We start from the raw sequence: 19,606 nt of genomic DNA, 5'->3' as shown, positions 1-19,606 counted from the left end.
CATTTATATGCACACACAAAAGCAATGAGCTTTTGCTAAAAAAATGCTGGAAAACAGCCGTTTATCTAGATTTCAAATGATTCCACGAAACACATAACAGATCTACAATTTTCATGTTATTCAGATTATCAAAGTCAAACAGGCTCATTTTGGGAAGTTTATGTTTCAACTGCTATCCTGTAACTAGATAATTTCAAAACACTTCAAAACACTTCCAGCACCCCTACAACCAACTTTAAGTGAACGACTTACCTTTGAACACGCCTGTAATTGATTTCCCATAACCTCTAATCTTGATAGCAGCCTGTCTTCATCTATTAAAGCCTAGAAGAAAATAAGTATCATCTTAGTGTTAATATGTCCTTTATGCAGCTCCGCTAGAATTCTGCTTTAAAGACTTACAGCTTTTTTTAGCATTTACTACCAATAGTTCCTTCAAACTAGTAAATAATGACTACATTTATTAAACATGAACTTTTGCACAGTTTAAGAGATCCACCATAAGGTTTTTATTCTTTCTGCTGTTTTTCCCCTGATTGTTTGCAAATTAATCACTGAAATTTATACACGATTGCATATTTCAGTTTATAAAGGAAAAGGATGCCTGCAGATACCTGCCAACTAGTATCTGAAGCCTCTTGTGTGACAGCAAGTAGTCGCTGAAGGGTTGCCAGCTTCTGTTCCAACATTTGTTCCCGATGTAAGGCTTCCTATGAAGAGAGCAAAGCACCAGTCAACTCAGCTAGAACAATTCAGAAGAACAGAAGCAACACAAGAGATAGCAAAACACAAGAGAAAAAGGAAGTGTGAGTAGCAAACATTGTCATATATTCAAAACTATATAACCCCATCCTATTTTATCCATCCATTAACTTATTCAAATATTTAAATTAGAAAATGTTATCTTATAACCTCAAGTACCTAAAAATCTTCCTTTTCCATGCATATGCTGCACATGCTGAGTACACTCAGTAACAAGTTATTCTTTCAAGACTTAAAAACACCAAGATTCGTCAATAATTTGAGTAACAAAACCGTAAACACCAAAAGGCAGCTTGGCAGCTTCCACGCAATGAGCTGTTCATAATCAGGTCACAAAAGAAAAATGCCAAGCAAGAACTACTATTTTTGTTCGATTTCTGTTTTACAACAGTAAAACAGAAGAGCATCTTCGTTAATAATTCCAGGACCCAGAGCCTGAACAGACTGGTGAGTGAGTACGTATTTGGCTTCCCAAGAAAGAGCATCTGCCTGAGCTGCTTCCTGCTATGTCAGCAAATACACACAAGGTTAGTTTTACATTATTTCACTACAGAAAAGGGCAGTTAAATGCTTATCACATTCTGGTTACAAAAATGCAAACCAAACAATATGCAGAGCATAAGACCTGTGTTTTGAACAAAGATTAAATATTTAGCCAAACTAATGCAGTCAAGAGTAAAGTTACCTGCAGATACTGCGAAAGCTGAAACAATTCCTGAGAATACATACTGGGAGTGTTAGCAGCAACCTGAAAAATAAAAGAATTTAAGAATCAAAATGGGTTTGGATTTTTCATTATACTTAACATTATCTAATATCTGTTATTTTCAATCATTTATTGTTTTGCTAACATTTGTTCTTTCTTTAATCACGTAACTTCCCAACTCTGGACTGAGGACCCACTGTGTCCATGTCATTTTATAACTATTTGAACCACTAACACACCGAAGAGTTTAAGACTTTCGTTTCAGTTGAGATTAAGCTTAAAAAAAGAAACAAGGTGCACAAAGGTGAAGCCATTTAACCCAAGAACAATCAGAAGTCATAGGTTTCCAGAACTGAAAATAGTCTCTCATACTCCAATTCAACGTCATCATCACACACACAGAGACACATTTCATCATGCATTTTCTGTTGATTCACCAGCCATCACCATCATTCCCCTTCATAAGGATCTGTTTCAGATTTGGGGCATACTTAGAGTATCTCTAATCATAACTGTTTGTATTGCATACTAGCACCATCACCTTACTTCGTTTCTATTCACATGCAATTAAACAAAGTTTTACAACATGGTAAAACACATGTTCACAAAGCCTGGCTTTTATTAAGTCCTACTTTATACTTTCTCCAGCCCCGGAAATGGTTCTGGACTTCGTGGGCAGAGGCATGGCAAACATGTGTTCATATTCTTGTAGGTTCTTTCTACACTGACATAATTCTGAAGCTGGTTTTCACATGGTTATATCCTGCAGTCCCTCCTCAGAATTTCTGCCCTTTTCCTGAATTCAAGCTACATACACCGTTTTCAAACCTCAAGTTACAGCCAAAGTCCATGAACCCTTCGAGCCACTGACTTAATAAGTGTTACCAGTCTCTAAAAGATTTTATTCTTCATATTTAAAAAGGTGATTCAAACCTATTTAAGTCAATCCTCCTTTCCAGAGGCTACACAGCAGATAAATTCCCGATTGCTTGTCTCAAAAGTGTATCTATTACCAGCTTTTCTACAATCCCCCACATTATCAAAATTGAGTTTAAAAATTACTGACTTGGAGGGTTTTTTCAAAGTCATGTTCCAGATGCCATACTGCAAGAATTCAAACTACCTTAAAATATACACTGCGATACTGCATTACCTTTCCTACCTTAAATGTCACTCAAAATACTAAGCTTGGTAAGAAAAGGCAGTGGAAAACATATCTAAGTGTAATTGGACTTCATCGTATCTTCATTTATAAGTGAGAAAACAGCAAATTATGAATTACCTTGTCAACAGGACTTGGTAATGGAGCATGGATAACACTAAAAAGAAAAGTTAAAAAGTTAAAACAAAGCGCAGAAGAGCAGTTCACAAATCCAGAAGATCCCTAGTACTGTGCATTTAATCAGGATGCTTTGTAATTTTACATTTATTCTTCAGATAAAAATTAAGAGTTAATACAGAAACATGCAAAACCAGTTAACTCTGCTGAGAGACATTTTTCAAAGTTACAAACTATTTCCAAACTATAAATCCAAAGTTTTTCACACCAGGCAAAGCTTTCTTTCACTGTGACACCAAATAACTACACCACAAGGACACGGTAACGTATTACTTTTATCAAGTATATAAACAGTGTTATGCGTACACGTGTGCACACACAAGCACCATTAACCTCACTTTGGTAAAGTCTACGTGCATTTAAAGGAGCAAAAATAACGATCCCAAATAAATAAAAAAGGGAAGAAGAATGCTCATTAGCTTTGTTCCCTCCTCCCACAAAAATATATTCTCTTGTTTACAAAACCCATTCCAGAACACTAAACCCCAGCCAGTGAGAAAAGCCCAGCATGACAGGAACTTTTTGATTCTTTCACAGTTGTCTTTAGCTCCAAAAGCAACAATCAAATCAGATTTCTTTTTCATAATCCCTGCGAAAGAATCACGTTCTCAGTTATTTTCTTAGCATGATCACAGGAAAAGAAACTGTTTCCATGATGATTTTGAACACAATACCCATCAAATCCTCATTATACAGTAGTTAAATTTTGCTGCACATGAATAGATACTTATTCTTACTCTGATCGCAATCGAGCTTCCATTCCATCTGGAAGAAACAGTTTGATTGTGGAGACTATACATCCATGGGTAACTGAAAAGAAACAAATAGTAAGTCATCATGATTCATTACTATCTAATTATGAGTTCAGTGGTTAATGTTACGTTAACCAAGTGTACTGTCTTAAGAAACTCTGAGGCAGGCAAACAAAAAGACGCACAAATGCCTTCCAACACCAGTGCCTGGGTCTGCCTTCTCGGACCTCCTCTGGAGGTAGGAAACTGGCATTAGAAACTTGAAGAGGTTATGCTGTGTGCTTAGTCCTGGCTGACAATCAGTTCCAGTTCCAATTCTTCCACACGCAGCAATGCCTGTTAAGATGCCTTTACTGCAGCAAGTTAAAGTGAAATGTATGTTTTGATGATAAAAAGAGGAGAAAGGAATGCATCTTACCTGCGCTATGAAATGGGAATGCAGGAATGTAAACAAAATGAGCTACCTTTTTGACTAGATTACTATGAGCATATCCAGGGACTTAAAAAGGTAACATCCAATTTGTGGGGCCACACTTCAACATCTGAAACTTCTCTAGCAATTATTCCCAAACACAAGGATCAAAAAGGGAACATGGAGGAAGAAAACAGGAACCACTGAGAGGTACGTCCAACTGAATGCTGTGAGCAGCATTTTTCAAGGCAAAATCTCTCTATTTTGTGTGCTTGTAGTACATGCCTAACGCACAGCCCTAGGCAAGTGGCCTCCCATTTCAGAAGGAGAAAGCTTACTTTTCCAGGACTAATGTCAATATTCTTTGGACTCAAGATTAAGATCCTGAGGAACAGGAGGAACAAATACAATACTGGGTTCTTATATCAAGTTCAACCTCTCTTCACAATGTTTCCCAAAAATGTTACCAATACCATTTTCAGTGACATTACAAAATCAAATTATGTCTGTTACGTTTGGGTGGGGGGATTTTTTTTTTGTACAGTTCCATGATTTGGGAAATAAAAATTCCTAGTTACATGGAAAGATAGACAGCCTTTGTTCCCAAAAATACTACCACAAGCCAGATATATGTAAGTATGCAATTACCTATTATCTACCACTATTTCTAAAGCACCTATCAACATCCGAATAGCTGCTCCACTTTCATGGTTATTAATATCAGCAAAACAGCTAATCTGGCTTTGGAAAAAAAAAGGGCAATGGGTGTTTTAGGACAATGACAGTACTCCAGGGAAACGAGACAGGGCTTTGAGGAAGCTACCTCAATAGAATCGAAAAATAGAGGAGAAATGAACCAACTACACAGAGTTGCTCTAAACCTTTATTCAGCGCTAAAAGCTAATGGTTTGGATAAGTATCCTCTTGGCTACGGCACCCTACTTTTTCACACTGACCTGGTAAAGTATTAAATTTACATGCCAGGGAAAAACAGTCAGGACCTTACTCTCAGAACTGATTAACCCATGGGTATTGGGGTGGTTTTTTTGTCTTAGGTCCTCAGAATTCACAAGTCCGTTATTGCAAAAACATAGAAAACACATCAGCAATATTAGCCGTAGCACATAACACTCACACAGCTGTCATAATGAACACCCTTCCCTTTATGGCATACAGAGGAAATTAGTGATTTCAAGAAGAAAATATGAGGGCATCTGAAACTAAAACCCTACAGGCACCTTTACCTTCGGGTTATACATCAAGTGGGTCTGCCCTGAGAATATACAGTGCTGAAGTTTTTCCATCAACGCTTAAGAGTGAACAAAAATCTCCTAAAAGCTGCAGAAATTTATTGGTGTAAAGAGATGAAGGTTAAAGATATTTACACGGTAGACAGAGATAGAATAAAGATAGAATAGAGATGGAATAAAACAGAGATAAAGAGATAAAGGGGATTTAGCAGAAGGTCTCAAATAGTGTCTGTGACAAGGTACCACGCATTTTGGTACATTTATAAAGTAAAAATAATTAAGAAACAAAAAAATCCGCATGCTGTCCTTTAGATATCGGTTCATTACAATTGGAGGATTAAAGAGAAAGCCCAAGGGGAAGGTAAAGTGATATAGAAAACATTATTATAGGGATGATGGGACAGGACAGTAGCAAGTGTTTAAGGTCAAGCAGATGTTTCTCCTTTTTTTGGGGGGAAAAAAAGCAGCAAGGCAACCACTGGCTGCAAATTAAGAGGGAGGAACTTCTTCTCCAACTCAAAGACGTTCCCTGCTCGCCCCGCACCCCAGAGAACAGCCACGCACTCACCTCCCGGCTGCCGGCGGGGCTCGGGGCGGACAGAGGGACGGACGAGCTGCAGGGCCGGGCGCCGCCGCCAGAGGGCGCCCCAGGGCAGACTCCAAACGAGCACTGGCAGCGTTCGAACGCCCTGCAGCGCCTCCGCAGCCCCCAGAGCTGCCCTGGAACCCGGCGAGGGAGGCAAAGCATCATGGACCGGGGGGGGGGGGTTGGAAGGGACCTCAAAGCCCCTCCATTCCATCCCTGTGCCCTGGGCAGGGACACCTCCCACTAGACCAGGATGCTCCAAGCCCATCCAAGCTGGCCTTGAACACCTCCAGGGATGGGGCAGCCACAGCTTCCCTGGACAACCTGGGCCAGCATCTCGCCACCCTCATCATGAAGAGTTTCTTCCTAAAGTCTAATCTAAGTCTTCTCCCTCAAATTGATAGCCATTCCCACTCTTCCTATCACCCATGCCCTGGTAAAGAAGATGCCCTTGTTTTTATGCTGCCGAGGAGCATAAAAATCGGAAAAAGGAGTAACTTCTATTTGCCTCAAAATTCCTGCTTCATAGAGAGGCAACTTGGAAATGATGCTCCCATTTTTATTGTCACTTGTTCATGCAAAGGCAATAAGCAAAGCGGCCCCAGGAAATTGCCTCTTGTTCCCGTTGCGAGCTCCTTATGCTCAAGCAGCACCGTGTTTCCCCATCGGCACAGGCTTTTTCAAACACCACGTGAAAGAAAAGATGCATTATAAAGCCCAAACTTGACCAGGAAAGAGTACATGAATCGTGTTTGACCTAAACTGTCCAGCGCTGGAAAGTCACTGCTCCCTTCCAGGCAGGGAAGTCACCCTGGGTTAACTCTTGGAAAGCTCTGGCACTGACTGGGACATCTAGGAAGTGCTAAAGGAATATAAACCACTCTAACACAGAGAAAAGCATGGTGAGGTGATGAACAGATCAATCTGGCGTTAAGGAGAGGGAAATGAGCAGGTCTGTGGGCTTGTGAGCAACACAAGTGGACAAATAAGGAAGCAAAAGGTTGGGAACTCTTCTCTGGGGCTGAGATATGACTTCAGCTCAGCAGAGCAACACAAAGGAATCATGTAGGATAACCTGAAAAATCACATACTGAGCGTGCCACTACTTTAATGAACCAAATCAAGATCGTATTTGCAAGGAAATTACTTACTGAAAGACAGCCTGAGCAATAAAATAAAACTAAATGTATTGCAATATTTACACACTTCAGAATTTACACAGGCAAGTAAACTCTATCCTGTCATTACCTTATAATTACACACAGTAAAATGCTGAAATGTTACATGCAAGTAAGGTATTATGTAAATACCAGAATGCAAAATTGTTTTAAAGGGAATCACTAATTTAAAAACCACTTTCATGTCTGTTTCATTAGTAATTAGTTTAACAGTAACATCTAAGACTATTAAAATAAACTGCCAAAAAAAAATGTGTTTACATGCGTTCTAACTGCATTCACAGGTAAACACTTGAACTGCGATGCAGCTGTTTCATGTCCCAGCACGATGATACAATCTTCATTCACTGCTTGGGGGAGCACAAAGAGGAAGGAAAGCAAACCTGTATGCTTTCCCTCATTAGCTCGCTCGACACATTGCCGAGGAGCAAGAGTACTGTTTCTAAGTGCAAAGCAAGAGAATGGGAAAATGAAGGCTGCACAACCTGATCACTCAGTTACTCAAATGCCAGGTCGCTACAAGGGGACAGTGTTTTGGAGAACTAACACAAAACCACTGTGAAGAACTTACTGGCAAGAATTTGCTTACCATGAGTCTTCCACTAACTTTCACATAAACTAATTGGAAATAATTGCTGACCAAAACCAAGTGAACTCCAATTTTTCTTTGGGAACTAAAACCTGCCTGGCTAAGGACAGATAGAATTCAGGAGCAACAGATGGAGCTTCATATTTTATTTTGTTCCCTTAGTGCCTTTTAAAAATGCTACTACTATACTATGGATTCGTTTGCTGGGCTTTAAGGGGGGTTGGTTTTTTTCTAGTTTGTGAAGGGGGGATGCTTGGGAATTTTTGTTTTAAGAGAACTTTACCATCAGCATTCAAATTTAATACTATTCTTTCATATCATTCCTTCCTGATATGCCTCTCTTTAAAGATAAAGCTCTATGAAGTTCTTGTTCAGAGAAGTAGTGAAGAGGAAGAGCAGCGATGGCAGTCCTGCCATTTAGTTGCCAAATCTATGTGTAACTGGATTAGGATTCTCCACAATAGGACCAGAACTCTGATGCTTATAGAAAGCAAGAGACCCACCAGGAAATGTTAAAAAAAATCTTGACAATACTGATGACAACTAATCATGTAGATGATTATCATGTAGATGACATCTACAGACCAGTCTTCAGAAAGAGGAAGGACAGTACTCCTGCAACACTGTACATAAAAGTGAAAGAAGACAGAGGCTGAATTTTTATTGACTAACACATCTATATAGCTATTACCATAACACAAGATCTCTTGAGCATGCATACTGGGAAGAGGACAGCAAAAAAACCAAACCAAACCAAACAAATACCACCTCTCTTTTTCAGCTAGCAATGTTTTTCTATCCTCATCTAAAAGTTACATGCAGAAACTAAAATCAGTAGTAGTTGTAGAAAGAAGAACTAAGTATCTAGGCTTCTTGTAAATAATTGAATTAGCTCATTTCAAACGTATACTGAGTACTTTATCATGAAATGCAGTTTCATACTTCTGCCACGTTATATGCTGAAGCCTTAGGGCTCATAGGCTTGAAAGAAAAGTAGTTACAAAAACAAGTTAAAAAACCTCAAAACACCCCCACAGCACTACACATACACAGAGCCATGCTGCACTTTCAAAAAGTGAGATAATAGCTAAGCATCTGGTCTCAGTTGAGCCTCTGTTTCTGGATCTTTATTTCTACCACTCGCATTAGTGCCCACAGAGCCACACTAGGTGGGCAGTGGAAGCAATCCAGTTAAAACCTAGCTGGAGGACAAAGGGATACAGACTCTGTTTTCAGCAGATCAGTGTCTTGAGCCGTTTACCACGCCGGCACAAGACTCACAAACAGAGGCGTGGCAATAAAACCAAATTCCTTACAACACAAATACCTTTTACTCTTAAAAACCACATTGTGATAAGATGTTCTAAATAAATACACTTAAAAAAAAAAAAAAACACAAAAAGTGATCCATACCCTTACCTTTCCGCGTGTTCTCCGTCACATCTACACCGAACTGAATGATGTCACCTGACATAATTTCACATGGTGGGCTTTCCTCAGATCCTCTACTCAGTCTCTGACTATTAATAAAGGTACCATTACTACTTTTAGTGTCTTGAAGATAGAACTGTAACAAGAAAACAAACAAAAAACAATAGTAAAGTATCTAGGAGGAAAAAAAAACCCAAGTATGATGAAACTTAAGCTCCAACTAAATTTTTATTTGCTACAAATATAATTTGATATCCCAATGTAGGGTAGGACAAATGTATGAAAATCCAAACACCCTCCTCAGCATGAAACACCTTCACATTGTTGACAAACACTTGTATCTGAGTTTCGCTTGTTTAACGTGACTGAATTCTAGCACATACGCTATGCAAATAATTGCTACAAACTGTGTTTAACCTGCTGCCTGCGTGGAAATGATCAGATGTGGTTAGCAACAACACCTTCTGCCACACACGTAAGAATTTATCATTTCTGTTGGTCACCACACAAAAATTCGAACTGTTCATACATTTAAGGCACTGGTATTTCAAGACAGAAACATACTGTAGGGAACGCTAGGAGTACAAGGTAAAGTTTGGCAGACAACAAAATAAAAGTTTTGTAAGATGAGACCATGGCAGAAATAAGGAAAGAAGAACTAGGATGTTTTTACCTGTCACGGATACTAGTTCACACCATTAAGTTAATCTCATGATGGATGCATCATCAAGTACCTTTGTAAATTAATTAGCTTGATGGTAGAGCTAATTAATTTTTATAGCAACTCATTGAATCTGAAACTGCTTATGACACAAGACTTCTAGTCCGAACTGCTAGAAGAGGCTACAAGTGAGTCACCAGGCAGACCAGTGACTGAGACCTGATCAGCAGATGGCACAAAAGGGGGACTGGAAAGTTACAAACCAGTCAGGTATAACTACTGCCCCGAGTCACTGTCAGTAGTTCAAGATGACAATGGTCACTACAGGAACCTGGTGGGATGGTAGAAATCCCTGCCTTCCTGCACTCAAAGAACCTCAAGTCCTAAAGCAACCAGAAGGCTGCAGGAAAGATGCCGCCTTCAGTGAAATTAACATATTTCCATGTATTTCCTATAAAAGCAACTAACAATTTTTCTCATGATGCCATGCAAACTTTTCCATGCTTTTATTTGCTTCTATTATCACATTCCTCAAAAAAAAAAAAAGTGATGTATAGCTCAAAATAGTAGTGTCAAGGGAAAAGGTGAGTTTATAATGGAGTGAGAGACCAGCACTAGAGCTCTTTAGATGACAGAATCATTGAACAGTTTGGATTGGAAGCGGCCTTAAAGATCATCTAGTCCTGAGTTGGACAAAGCAGTGCCCCTAACCTGAGAGCTTAAATCCTGCTGGATCCAGACAATGGGACTCAACACAGCAGTCAAGGGGAATGCCAGTACAGGAAAGCTCACCTAGGCGTACAGACTGACAGAATGAAAAGCAGCACATGAAAGACTCCCCCCCCCATATAGATGCATCTTTGATCTTAAACTGAAGAGAAAGAAAATAATGATCAGTCATATGTTCATAAAGACGAAGGTAAACACAAATTATAGACTGATCAAAAAATTACGGCCGCATTCACTGCATTAACTATCAGACCCACCCTACTCTAAGCAACACTCTATATATCAATATATAAGAATATCATAACATATATTGTAGCTTTTATAATAGTTATAAGTTCAAAAGACAATCAAATTAATTAGCTTGTTAATTTACTAATCTGGAAGCACTGCACCCTCTCATGGTTCAGTGCAGAGAATTATTTTCTTACTTCCTGTTTGTTTTCAATTAGTGTCCTGCTCCATTTGAAAATCCTTCTGTCAGGGAAAGTGAGTCACAAGCAGGGAGAAGCAAACATGCTCGTGCTTATTTGTTTTTCCTCACCCTTTTTTCTCCTGTGCACAATATCTGCCTTTTATCCCTCCAACTTTTGCATGAACTGCTGCCCCTTACAAACACACTCCTGCAGAACCTGCAGATGCGGCACAGAGGAGACAGCACAAGGAAATAGAGGAGAACGACCACAGGAAAAGAAGTGCAATAGAGCACCAGCAACACAAAACTTACCAAATACCAGCAGACACAAAATTCAAACTATAAAACCCCCATGTAAACGAATGGCCACAGAACATACACATTAAATCTGATATTAAACTGATGTTCCTTTAACATTCCTTTAATATTACTGAATTTCATTATGTAAATTTAGACAAGAGACACTCTTGAAGTTTTTACAAAGGGGATAAAAACTCTCTTCTTCCTGCATCTAGTAAAGAAATGAGCAATACCAGCGACAGGGTAATAAGCTGATATCTAGGAAGAAATGCACTGAATTCAAGACTTAGTAAACAAGATTCAGTTATCTTTAATGCAGCAATTGGAACCCACAGAGTTGGTCCCTTTAGTGTAGCAAATTTGAATGCCACTTCCACACTGGCTTTCACTAGTTCAAATGATGCTTCTCAAAGGTCAATCCCTCCATCAATTTTGAATCATTACTAAAAGTTATCTTTAGAAAACAAAATGAAGGGCGAGCCCTTAAACAAGCATGTGTGTGCATTAACTTGTATCTATGGTAGCATACTGGTATTTAATATATTCTTAATTACGCCGTATCCTTGCTGGGTTCTCCAATTTCCAAAACAACAGCTTTTTACACAGCAGCTATGTAATACAGCGCCTTCTGTGAAGCCAGCACTGTTTGTTCTTCCTGCTTTCCAGTGCAAGCTGACAACCTCCGTAGCAGCACCAGCTTACAGAGTGACTATAAATCCTTCCCTTCCCCAGTGCTCATTGTGGAGCTGCACCACCGCCTCTCCAGTTGTAACATCTCAGGCGTTTGTTTAGTCACTGCAAACCAGTTCTGGGAGCTGATGCAAGTTCCACGGAGCAGGTGCTTCAGTCGGTACTACCAGAAAAAAAGGCAATGTATACTGACCTAATCATACTTGCTTTTATAATTCACATCTCTGTCCAAACCAAACTGAAGCCTCAGCCCCTTTGTGCCTCATATTAACAACTCATCCACTTTAGAGCAGAAATGGTAGTTCATGCACATCCAAAACAACTCAGCTTTTGAGGACTACTACAGAATTACCGCATCTAGTGGTAGTTCCCCCTCTTTCTTAAAACACAAGGTAAGATACAACTATTGAAGTAACTCTTGACCAGTAACATAACACCTTCTCAAACAGAAAATGAACTCCTAGTCCACGTTTTCTCCCTAGTAATTTAAATTCCCATGATTCTTTGCATCCTCTCCCATTTATAAGTCATTAATAGTCTCGGTTACCTGCAGACATCCTACCATGCTAACACAGGACAAGACACTTCTGAAGGATCTCAGAGGAGATAAATGATGAGCACAGAGATGCACAGAACATCTTGAAAGCAGCACGCTTCACTGATTTAATCACAGTCCAACACAATGGTAGAACAAATGACTGACAAGCTTTTGGCTTAGTGTCTTAATACGAGATTTGCTTTTAGCACTGCCTTTTTCCCTCTACATGATACACAGTATTTCTCTCAAAATACTGCATTATTTCACTCAAGAGCAAACGTGAAGTTCTAGAACTGGCCTAAAGTGTAGACAAATGCATCATCAAAAAATCAACTTGCTAGGTTTTAATTTTTTTCTGAGAAAGCTAAAACGTTAATCTCAAAGTAATAGCACTGCATAAGAATCGATCACACACACTCAAAAGCTAAAGATATAGCTGTTAATTACAAGGTATAGATGGAGAATAAGTGCTCCACACACAAAACATCAGAAAACCCATGTTTAAAGAATTAGCTCTCTATTAACGAGTTCCTAACCATTTAAATAGTGTGTTTTCAAGAACTCTTATGACCCAAATACCCCAAATACAGTGTGATGAACAAAAGAACCTCAAGTCGCTTCTCTAGTAGAACTGTCCCAGTACTGCAGAAAGACAGTAGATCAAGAGTAGCTACAAAGGCAGATCCACATAACGTTTGTTATCACTATGTATAGCCATCCTTTCCCATTTTAAGAGCACCTTACTGCTACTCCCTATAACCAAGCTTGAAATTGCAGTTCAGGAGAATTACAATGAGAATCACAATGATGAGGATTACAGGAGAACAGACAGTTGGTCTGCAGAGACATGAGGTTCACTCCACAAAGAGGAGCAAATTCTGCATCTAAAAATATGGACTAGAACATAGCATATAATTAAACATATTTCAGCCTTATTCCATAGCTGAATTAATAATTAAGTAAATAATAAATACCAAAATGTAGACCTTTGCCTTTTCCAGAAAGTCATTCATTAATGTATTTTATTAATTTAATATATTTTTGCTGCCAAGGCAACTAATGTAGAAAGATAATGCCAATTTCAGGACCTCACAGTTTACCATTCTTTTCCTCATCTCTTATTTCCCTCTGTGAAAGAAGTATGAACAACTCCCATGTACTTCATGGCCCTGCTACACTAGCTTCAAGGCATTAGTTTAAAACAGAAAGATTTAAATTTAATTGTCAGATTCTGAACCACAGCCATCGAGGAGACGACAGCTTCATTTTTTCCATGTTTACTACCACAAAGGGGCAGCAAGGCTGTTAGCTAGAGCAGTTAAGCCATACAATGCTGTGGTTACGCAGACAGACTCTTCCCCTACTAAATCATTGAACAATTAAAGCTGGCATTAATTAATGCTGACATTACAAACAACCCCCCTGAGTACTAAAGCTAATACCCAAATAGAACAAGTAAATAGAGATACAGAAATTGGAATATTTGCCCTAGAGCAATACTTCAGTTCAAAATTGGTTTGAGTAGTAGTAGTACAACCGTGTTCGTTTATTTGGTTCGTGCCGAGTATTCTAGGAGGCAAAATACATCAGCTTTGCACAATCTGAATTGTGCACAAGGATTTTAAAACAATAAATAACTGGGTCAAACCAATACGGCAAACACTTAAAACACTGTGACCTGAAAGCTTTTTTCTCCCATACAATTAAAAGACTATTTTATCTCCTTTGAAGTGCTAACACTGTGTATTTTCTCATCTTGGGAGCACACTTCTCCCAGCAGCATACACTGAATTCCAGGTCAGTCCTTTGGCTGTAAGATAGAGAAGTTCAAATACTAAATTATCTCCAGATCCAATTGACTGAGTTCCTCATTCTGGTCTGCTTAGACACATCCCAAATTCCTTTCCTCTCAGTTGCCTAACTCCACCCACCTCTCAAGGAAGTATTTGTCTGCATAAGCAAGCATAATTCACAGGGTGGGGTACAACAAGCAAAATTGCTTTTCTATTTATTTTATATTTCTTACACACATGGATCTAATAGCTCTTTGCTTACTAAATGCCAGCTCCTTCAGCCCAGGAGAAAAAACTTAGAGCATTGCGTTCTTAGCAAATCTATTTAAAATTATTCTGGCTACCCAAGGCAGACACTGAAACTAAAAGCCATCAGCTGTGAAGAAAGGGATTTTTCCAGTCAGATTGACCAGACTGAAGGAGTGGCAGCTGGCTGTTCAGGGACCGTAAGTACTGATGGTTCCCAGAGACAACACAACTTGCCAGTACTTTTCAGTAACTTCTTTGGAAAATAATAAGCTTAACCACTCTTTCTATGCAGTAAAGAGAAAAGAAAAAGTGAAAATAAAATAACCTTCTTTGATAGCACTGCACAAAAAATATTCATTGTAAATTTTCAACAGGAAGTGTAGGCCTAATGTAAACCCAGCTACCCTGATGAAAAGGGTTAAAATCCTGAGCCAGCCCCAGGAATTCAGAGCAATCCTTCCAAACCTGCCAGTAGCTCCAAGGGGTAGGAGGGGGAAGACAGCAGGGAATACACTCTTCTCCTGACCAAGTTGTTCCATGTTTGTTTACACCTCGAAGTTTTGTTGACCATATTGCCAAGACCACCCCACTGGTTGCTCCTACCTGTCGTCAAGCAAAACAAACTGCGGCAGCAAAATTGGTTTTATGCCAGCATAACTGAGTCTGGGTATAAACACAGTTCAGCCTTTTTGGGGATCTATTTGAAGTGCTGCAAAGTATTAATCCCTCTGCTGCTTGCTGCGTCCTGGTAGTTCAAGCGCTTTGAAGTTCACCACAGGCCCTGTCATCCAACTTCACTTTTTTTGAGCTAAGTCAGCAGACTTGGCCTGAAAAGGACACAGGGGCTCGGACAGGGAAGGGAAGACAGGCTGGATTTGCAGAGAGGAGAAACCACCTTAGGAAGAGAGGCAATGCTGAACACTGAGGCACAAAGAGCTTCCACTGTGCACAAAACATATGTTTGCCTACAACCTTGGGTTGCTGTAGTGTGTTCTCGGTAGCAAAGGGTCACCTTCCTCAACAAAACAGACCAAACATTTGCAGGTGTGTTGTACCTGCAAACATTTCGACACAGACCTTTCTCTGAACATAAAACATGGCAATGCTTATTTTAACTGGAGAGTTGTACAGATACACTTAGACCTACCAGAATTTTAAATTACAGTATATTAAGAGCATTCAAAAAAACCCCAAAAAACATGAAAGCATGTTTGCAGAATTAATACCATCTCCAACCTGTTGTGCCCATTAGGCAAGAGCGCTTACTTTCCAAAGCGCTAGTCAAATCTCACATTTGCTAGTACTTGTAACTGAACTTACTGGTCTGAAAGTGCAAAGCTCAGGACTCAAGGTTCCTCTTGGTCAATAGCTCTACACTATTCTTCAATATTTGCAGTTATTGGCACAATCTACTTTACATTAGGAAAATTCAGAAACAGGATGTCAGACATTTACTTGAAAAGGATATTTGATTTGCATTAAGGGGTCATTATTAACAGAAAGGCTACCAAAAAGACTAAGCAATACTTTTTGATTATTCACTTTTATAACTAGACCTTAAAAACATTCTATTTCAATTATCCGGGCTATCTGTTACCAAATTACATTCTCGAGCACTATTGTTTCATTTTTTGAAGTAGTTCTTTAAAAGAGATTGGCAGAAGATGGATAAAAGTTTAAGTTTAGGAACTCAAACTATATCACAATCCAAGTTCTGTAGTCTAAAACAGAAGCAAAGCCACGTGCTCACAATTTAATGCTTGTGCATACATATAAAAGAATGAGGATGGAGATCTCTACCACTTGACTGTAACAGAAGATTACTGTAATTAGGTGTTGCAGCCTTTAACTTCAAACCATCCTCCCACACAGCTTTCACAATCACTATACCATTCAAGACTCAGGTCTGCAACTCATATGTGGTAATGGACAAAAGAAATGAGGCAGCTGAACTCGCCACCATCCCAGTTATCTGCTCCTTACCCATCACTGAAAGCAGCAAAGTTGGGTCAACTGCAGGGACAGCTGAACAACTCAGCGTGGTTTCAGAATTCCTATAATTTTCCATTTGTTTAATTTGGTTGGAATATAACAATGACCTGGGCTGAAAATGAGCATACTGTAGAAGCTGGTTCCTAAGCCATACACTCACACTTCCAGCAGCACCACCATTCAAGAAGAGAAGGGCAGAGAGCAGGCTGCATTTACAGTCAACCGTCTCATTTCTGCCATTTTCTATATGTCAGAATCTTAAAACCTTAAAGTACATTTCGCAACCAGAATTTGGTGTTCTTTATATGAGGAGATAGTTGTCTGAAGGTGGAGTAAATTAAGAAAACCACGATGATCTGCATCATCTTTGTTTTCATAAAGTATAGGTAAATAAACTTCATTACAATTCCTGGAACTCTAAACATGCTGATGGTTAGCACAGAACTGTAGAAACTTCTCTAACCTGCTTTCATTTACTTTAGGGACTACCAACAATCCAAACACCAATAACAAGAAAACTGCTGGAAAAAAATACAGTAGTATTATGGTGATGGTAACTTATGAGTTAAAAGAGACAAAAAATTCTTTCATATGAGACAATCATTGCAGGATACAAATACTGAAGTTACAGCTTACACAGAGCAGAGTGCTTTTACTCTGTGACTGTGCACTCACCCAAAACTTTGCACAAAAGATACCCAAGTCCTGTCTTAAAAAAACCCAAACAAACTGCAAACAAAGAAAAACAACCCTAGAACGAACCAACATGAATAGAAACATTACCAGAAAGGATAGTTCCCCTTGCTAATCCATTTGCCATCATCCTCCTCTGGGAGAACTGGTGGCATTCAAGTAACCTTGCAAACTCTTTATTTTGTAGAAACAAGAATTTGTAACCAAACTTGGCAGTTGTGAAGTTAATGCCTCCCAATAATCCCATTCTATAATTGCAAAAGGCAGCAAAATGCCCAGTCACACAAGAACAAGTCCTGGCCACCCTCTGTTATGCAGTAACACATCATTCCTCAAAATTCTGCAATAAGTTTAGTGTAATGGTTTAGTGGCCGACAGGAGTGGCTGGACTTGATTATCTAAGAGGTCTTTTCCAATCTAGTGATTCGATGAGTCTATGATTCTAAGTACATTCACGAAGGAGATTCACGCCGAAAGATATGACCTGAAGCAGTCCTAGGCATGGAACACAGTATTTATTCCTCTTAGCGAATAAAGTTTTCTGCAGTAAACAGAAGGTGTAGAATAAAGAAGCTCAAAAAGTGGAAATTACTTCTCGAGAACTGATCTATCTGTAGATCACTCAAATAATCCACAAATGCATTCACTGTCATAAGAAGCAGGATGACAAGATACTCCCCAAAAACCTCAAGATAAAATGTTTTACCACATAATGTGACACCACCATACAAAAATAGATCTCTCTCCACATCAATGTCACTAGTTTTGATGCAAAAGGCTATTTTTAAAGAGAAGAGATCTAGAAGAGGAGTTCTAGTTTACAAGGAATTGGTTTATATATAGCTGACTGACTTGTTACAGAGAGACATCTGTCACCATGGTTAATTACTACTCTTGGAATACCTCTTTTACCTAATTTATGTCCTCACAGTTCACAAGAATTCCTGAAAATCAGCCTTCTGCTACTAATGCTGGATGGTTTCAGGACAGCTAGAAAAAAAAATCATATTAATTTTCTTCACAGCTGAATCAAAGCCTGTCCCCTCAGACATGCCATGCTTCACAACATCCTTTTGGAAGAAAAATCACAAAATAGATTAAGGACACAAACAGCCTCAGAAAAGGAGAGGCAACTCCGTTCTGGATATGGGCAAAGCAGAACAGTATTCCACAAAAAAGATCCCCCAGTCAGGACTAGTTTCCTCAGGACTATCATTTCCTTGAGGAAAACAAAAAAACATTTAATTTTTAAGCCTATGTGAAAACTCTCAAGTACAATTTTAATTTGACATGGAACACTCATCCTGAAAATGTTGAGAGATTTTTAAAGCACATTGCTGCTTTAAGTGCTAAGCTAAAACATGTTAACAATAAAGTGTAATCAATAGAAAGATACTTGAGAAGTGATTAATCACACATGGTCCCAAAATGTTCAAACTGACTCATTAGAATAGAAAAGCAGTAGAAGGAGAGATTTACTTTGTATGATTGTTGTCATAGATGACAGTATCTTACACAACATAGACTTCAGAAAAAAAACTTTCCTGCTCCATATTAAAAACTGGACTACTGCACTGGACTCAAACCCAGTAAAAACTAGACAAACGAATTTCTAGAAGGATATTGTACTTGTTGCAAAGAAGCTGTTTTACTCTCTTCTGTTAAGGAAGCTCAGTCTCCTGTTATGCAAGACATTTATACAGCTACATGTCACGTATCACTGTGACACCAGTGATTACTTAGTATAATCTACATCAACTTCTATCACCATATCAAACATTTACCCTGGGGAAACCATACGGACAAGGTGACTTTCTGAGGTTTCACTTAGTGTTACTGTGTTCTCCGTATTAATCAATTACAGGAATACAATGGAACTTAATATGGCTTTAAAATAAGGAAACAAAACACCTTAATAGGCCATTACCACAAAATCCAGGCTTCTCCTGCATAGTCATTTAAGATAACAAATCCTAAGTGTAAAATATTGCTGAAATACTCATTTGTCCTGGTGCCCTTAAATCAATACTTTTGTCCAAAACTAGACTGAAAGCTAAATACTATCATTTACTGTAATAAGTTCAATGAGTGTTTGGCAACATGACATACTCAAGCTTTGCAATAACAAAAGCAGACATTATCTTAGTGTACAAAGTCACAAAGGCTGTAATTTCTAACGTGCATGTATGCAGATAAAGAATTATGAGCTCTGCAAAGAGCAGGTTCCTCTATATAACTCCAATTTCTTTCCCAGGGTATGTTCCTAAAGGTTTGCAATTCATTATTGTGATGTACCTTCAAGAAGCAAAAGCCCCTGTACTAACATTGCACTAGAGAAAAACAGTGAGGCTACTCGAGAACTACAATTTTTATTCTCAAATTCGCAATCAAGACGTAGTTAAACTTTATAGTTACATTCTTCAGCCAACCTTATAAATTACAAGACCAAAATACACTGTGGTCTTGTCTCCGACTACAGCAATTAAAAGTATGACATAAGGAGGGAGATTTGTCACATTTGGACATAGCTTTACCTTAATTTAA

The 19,606-nt window shown here is 38.8% G+C and overlaps 1 protein-coding gene across 49 annotated transcripts in view; it reads right to left on the bottom strand.

The window, feature by feature from the left end:
- Nucleotides 1-19,606, bottom strand: part of SLMAP (sarcolemma associated protein) — an 83,310-nt gene that overhangs the window by 41,069 nt on the left and 22,635 nt on the right. For 30 of the 49 annotated variants that reach the window (XM_054076179.1, XM_054076177.1, XM_054076190.1 and 27 more), the window contains exons 2-7: nt 8,988-9,141; nt 3,545-3,617; nt 2,751-2,787; nt 1,448-1,510; nt 615-710; nt 253-324 (exon numbers count right to left, since the gene is read on the bottom strand). In XM_054076179.1, coding sequence (XP_053932154.1) covers nt 253-324; nt 615-710; nt 1,448-1,510; nt 2,751-2,787; nt 3,545-3,617; nt 8,988-9,141 — 495 coding nt within the window. The remainder of the gene's footprint in view (nt 1-252; nt 325-614; nt 711-1,447; nt 1,511-2,750; nt 2,788-3,544; nt 3,618-8,987; nt 9,142-19,606) is intronic. The other 19 variants (XM_054076192.1, XM_054076201.1, XM_054076202.1 and 16 more) reach the window with 1 other exon arrangement.

The sequence above is a fragment of the Cuculus canorus genome, chromosome 11, assembly GCF_017976375.1.
Source record: "Cuculus canorus isolate bCucCan1 chromosome 11, bCucCan1.pri, whole genome shotgun sequence".
NCBI lineage: Eukaryota > Metazoa > Chordata > Aves > Cuculiformes > Cuculidae > Cuculus > Cuculus canorus.
Note: the sequence above shows the minus strand (reverse complement) of the source record. Positions and strands in the feature narration are given on the sequence as shown.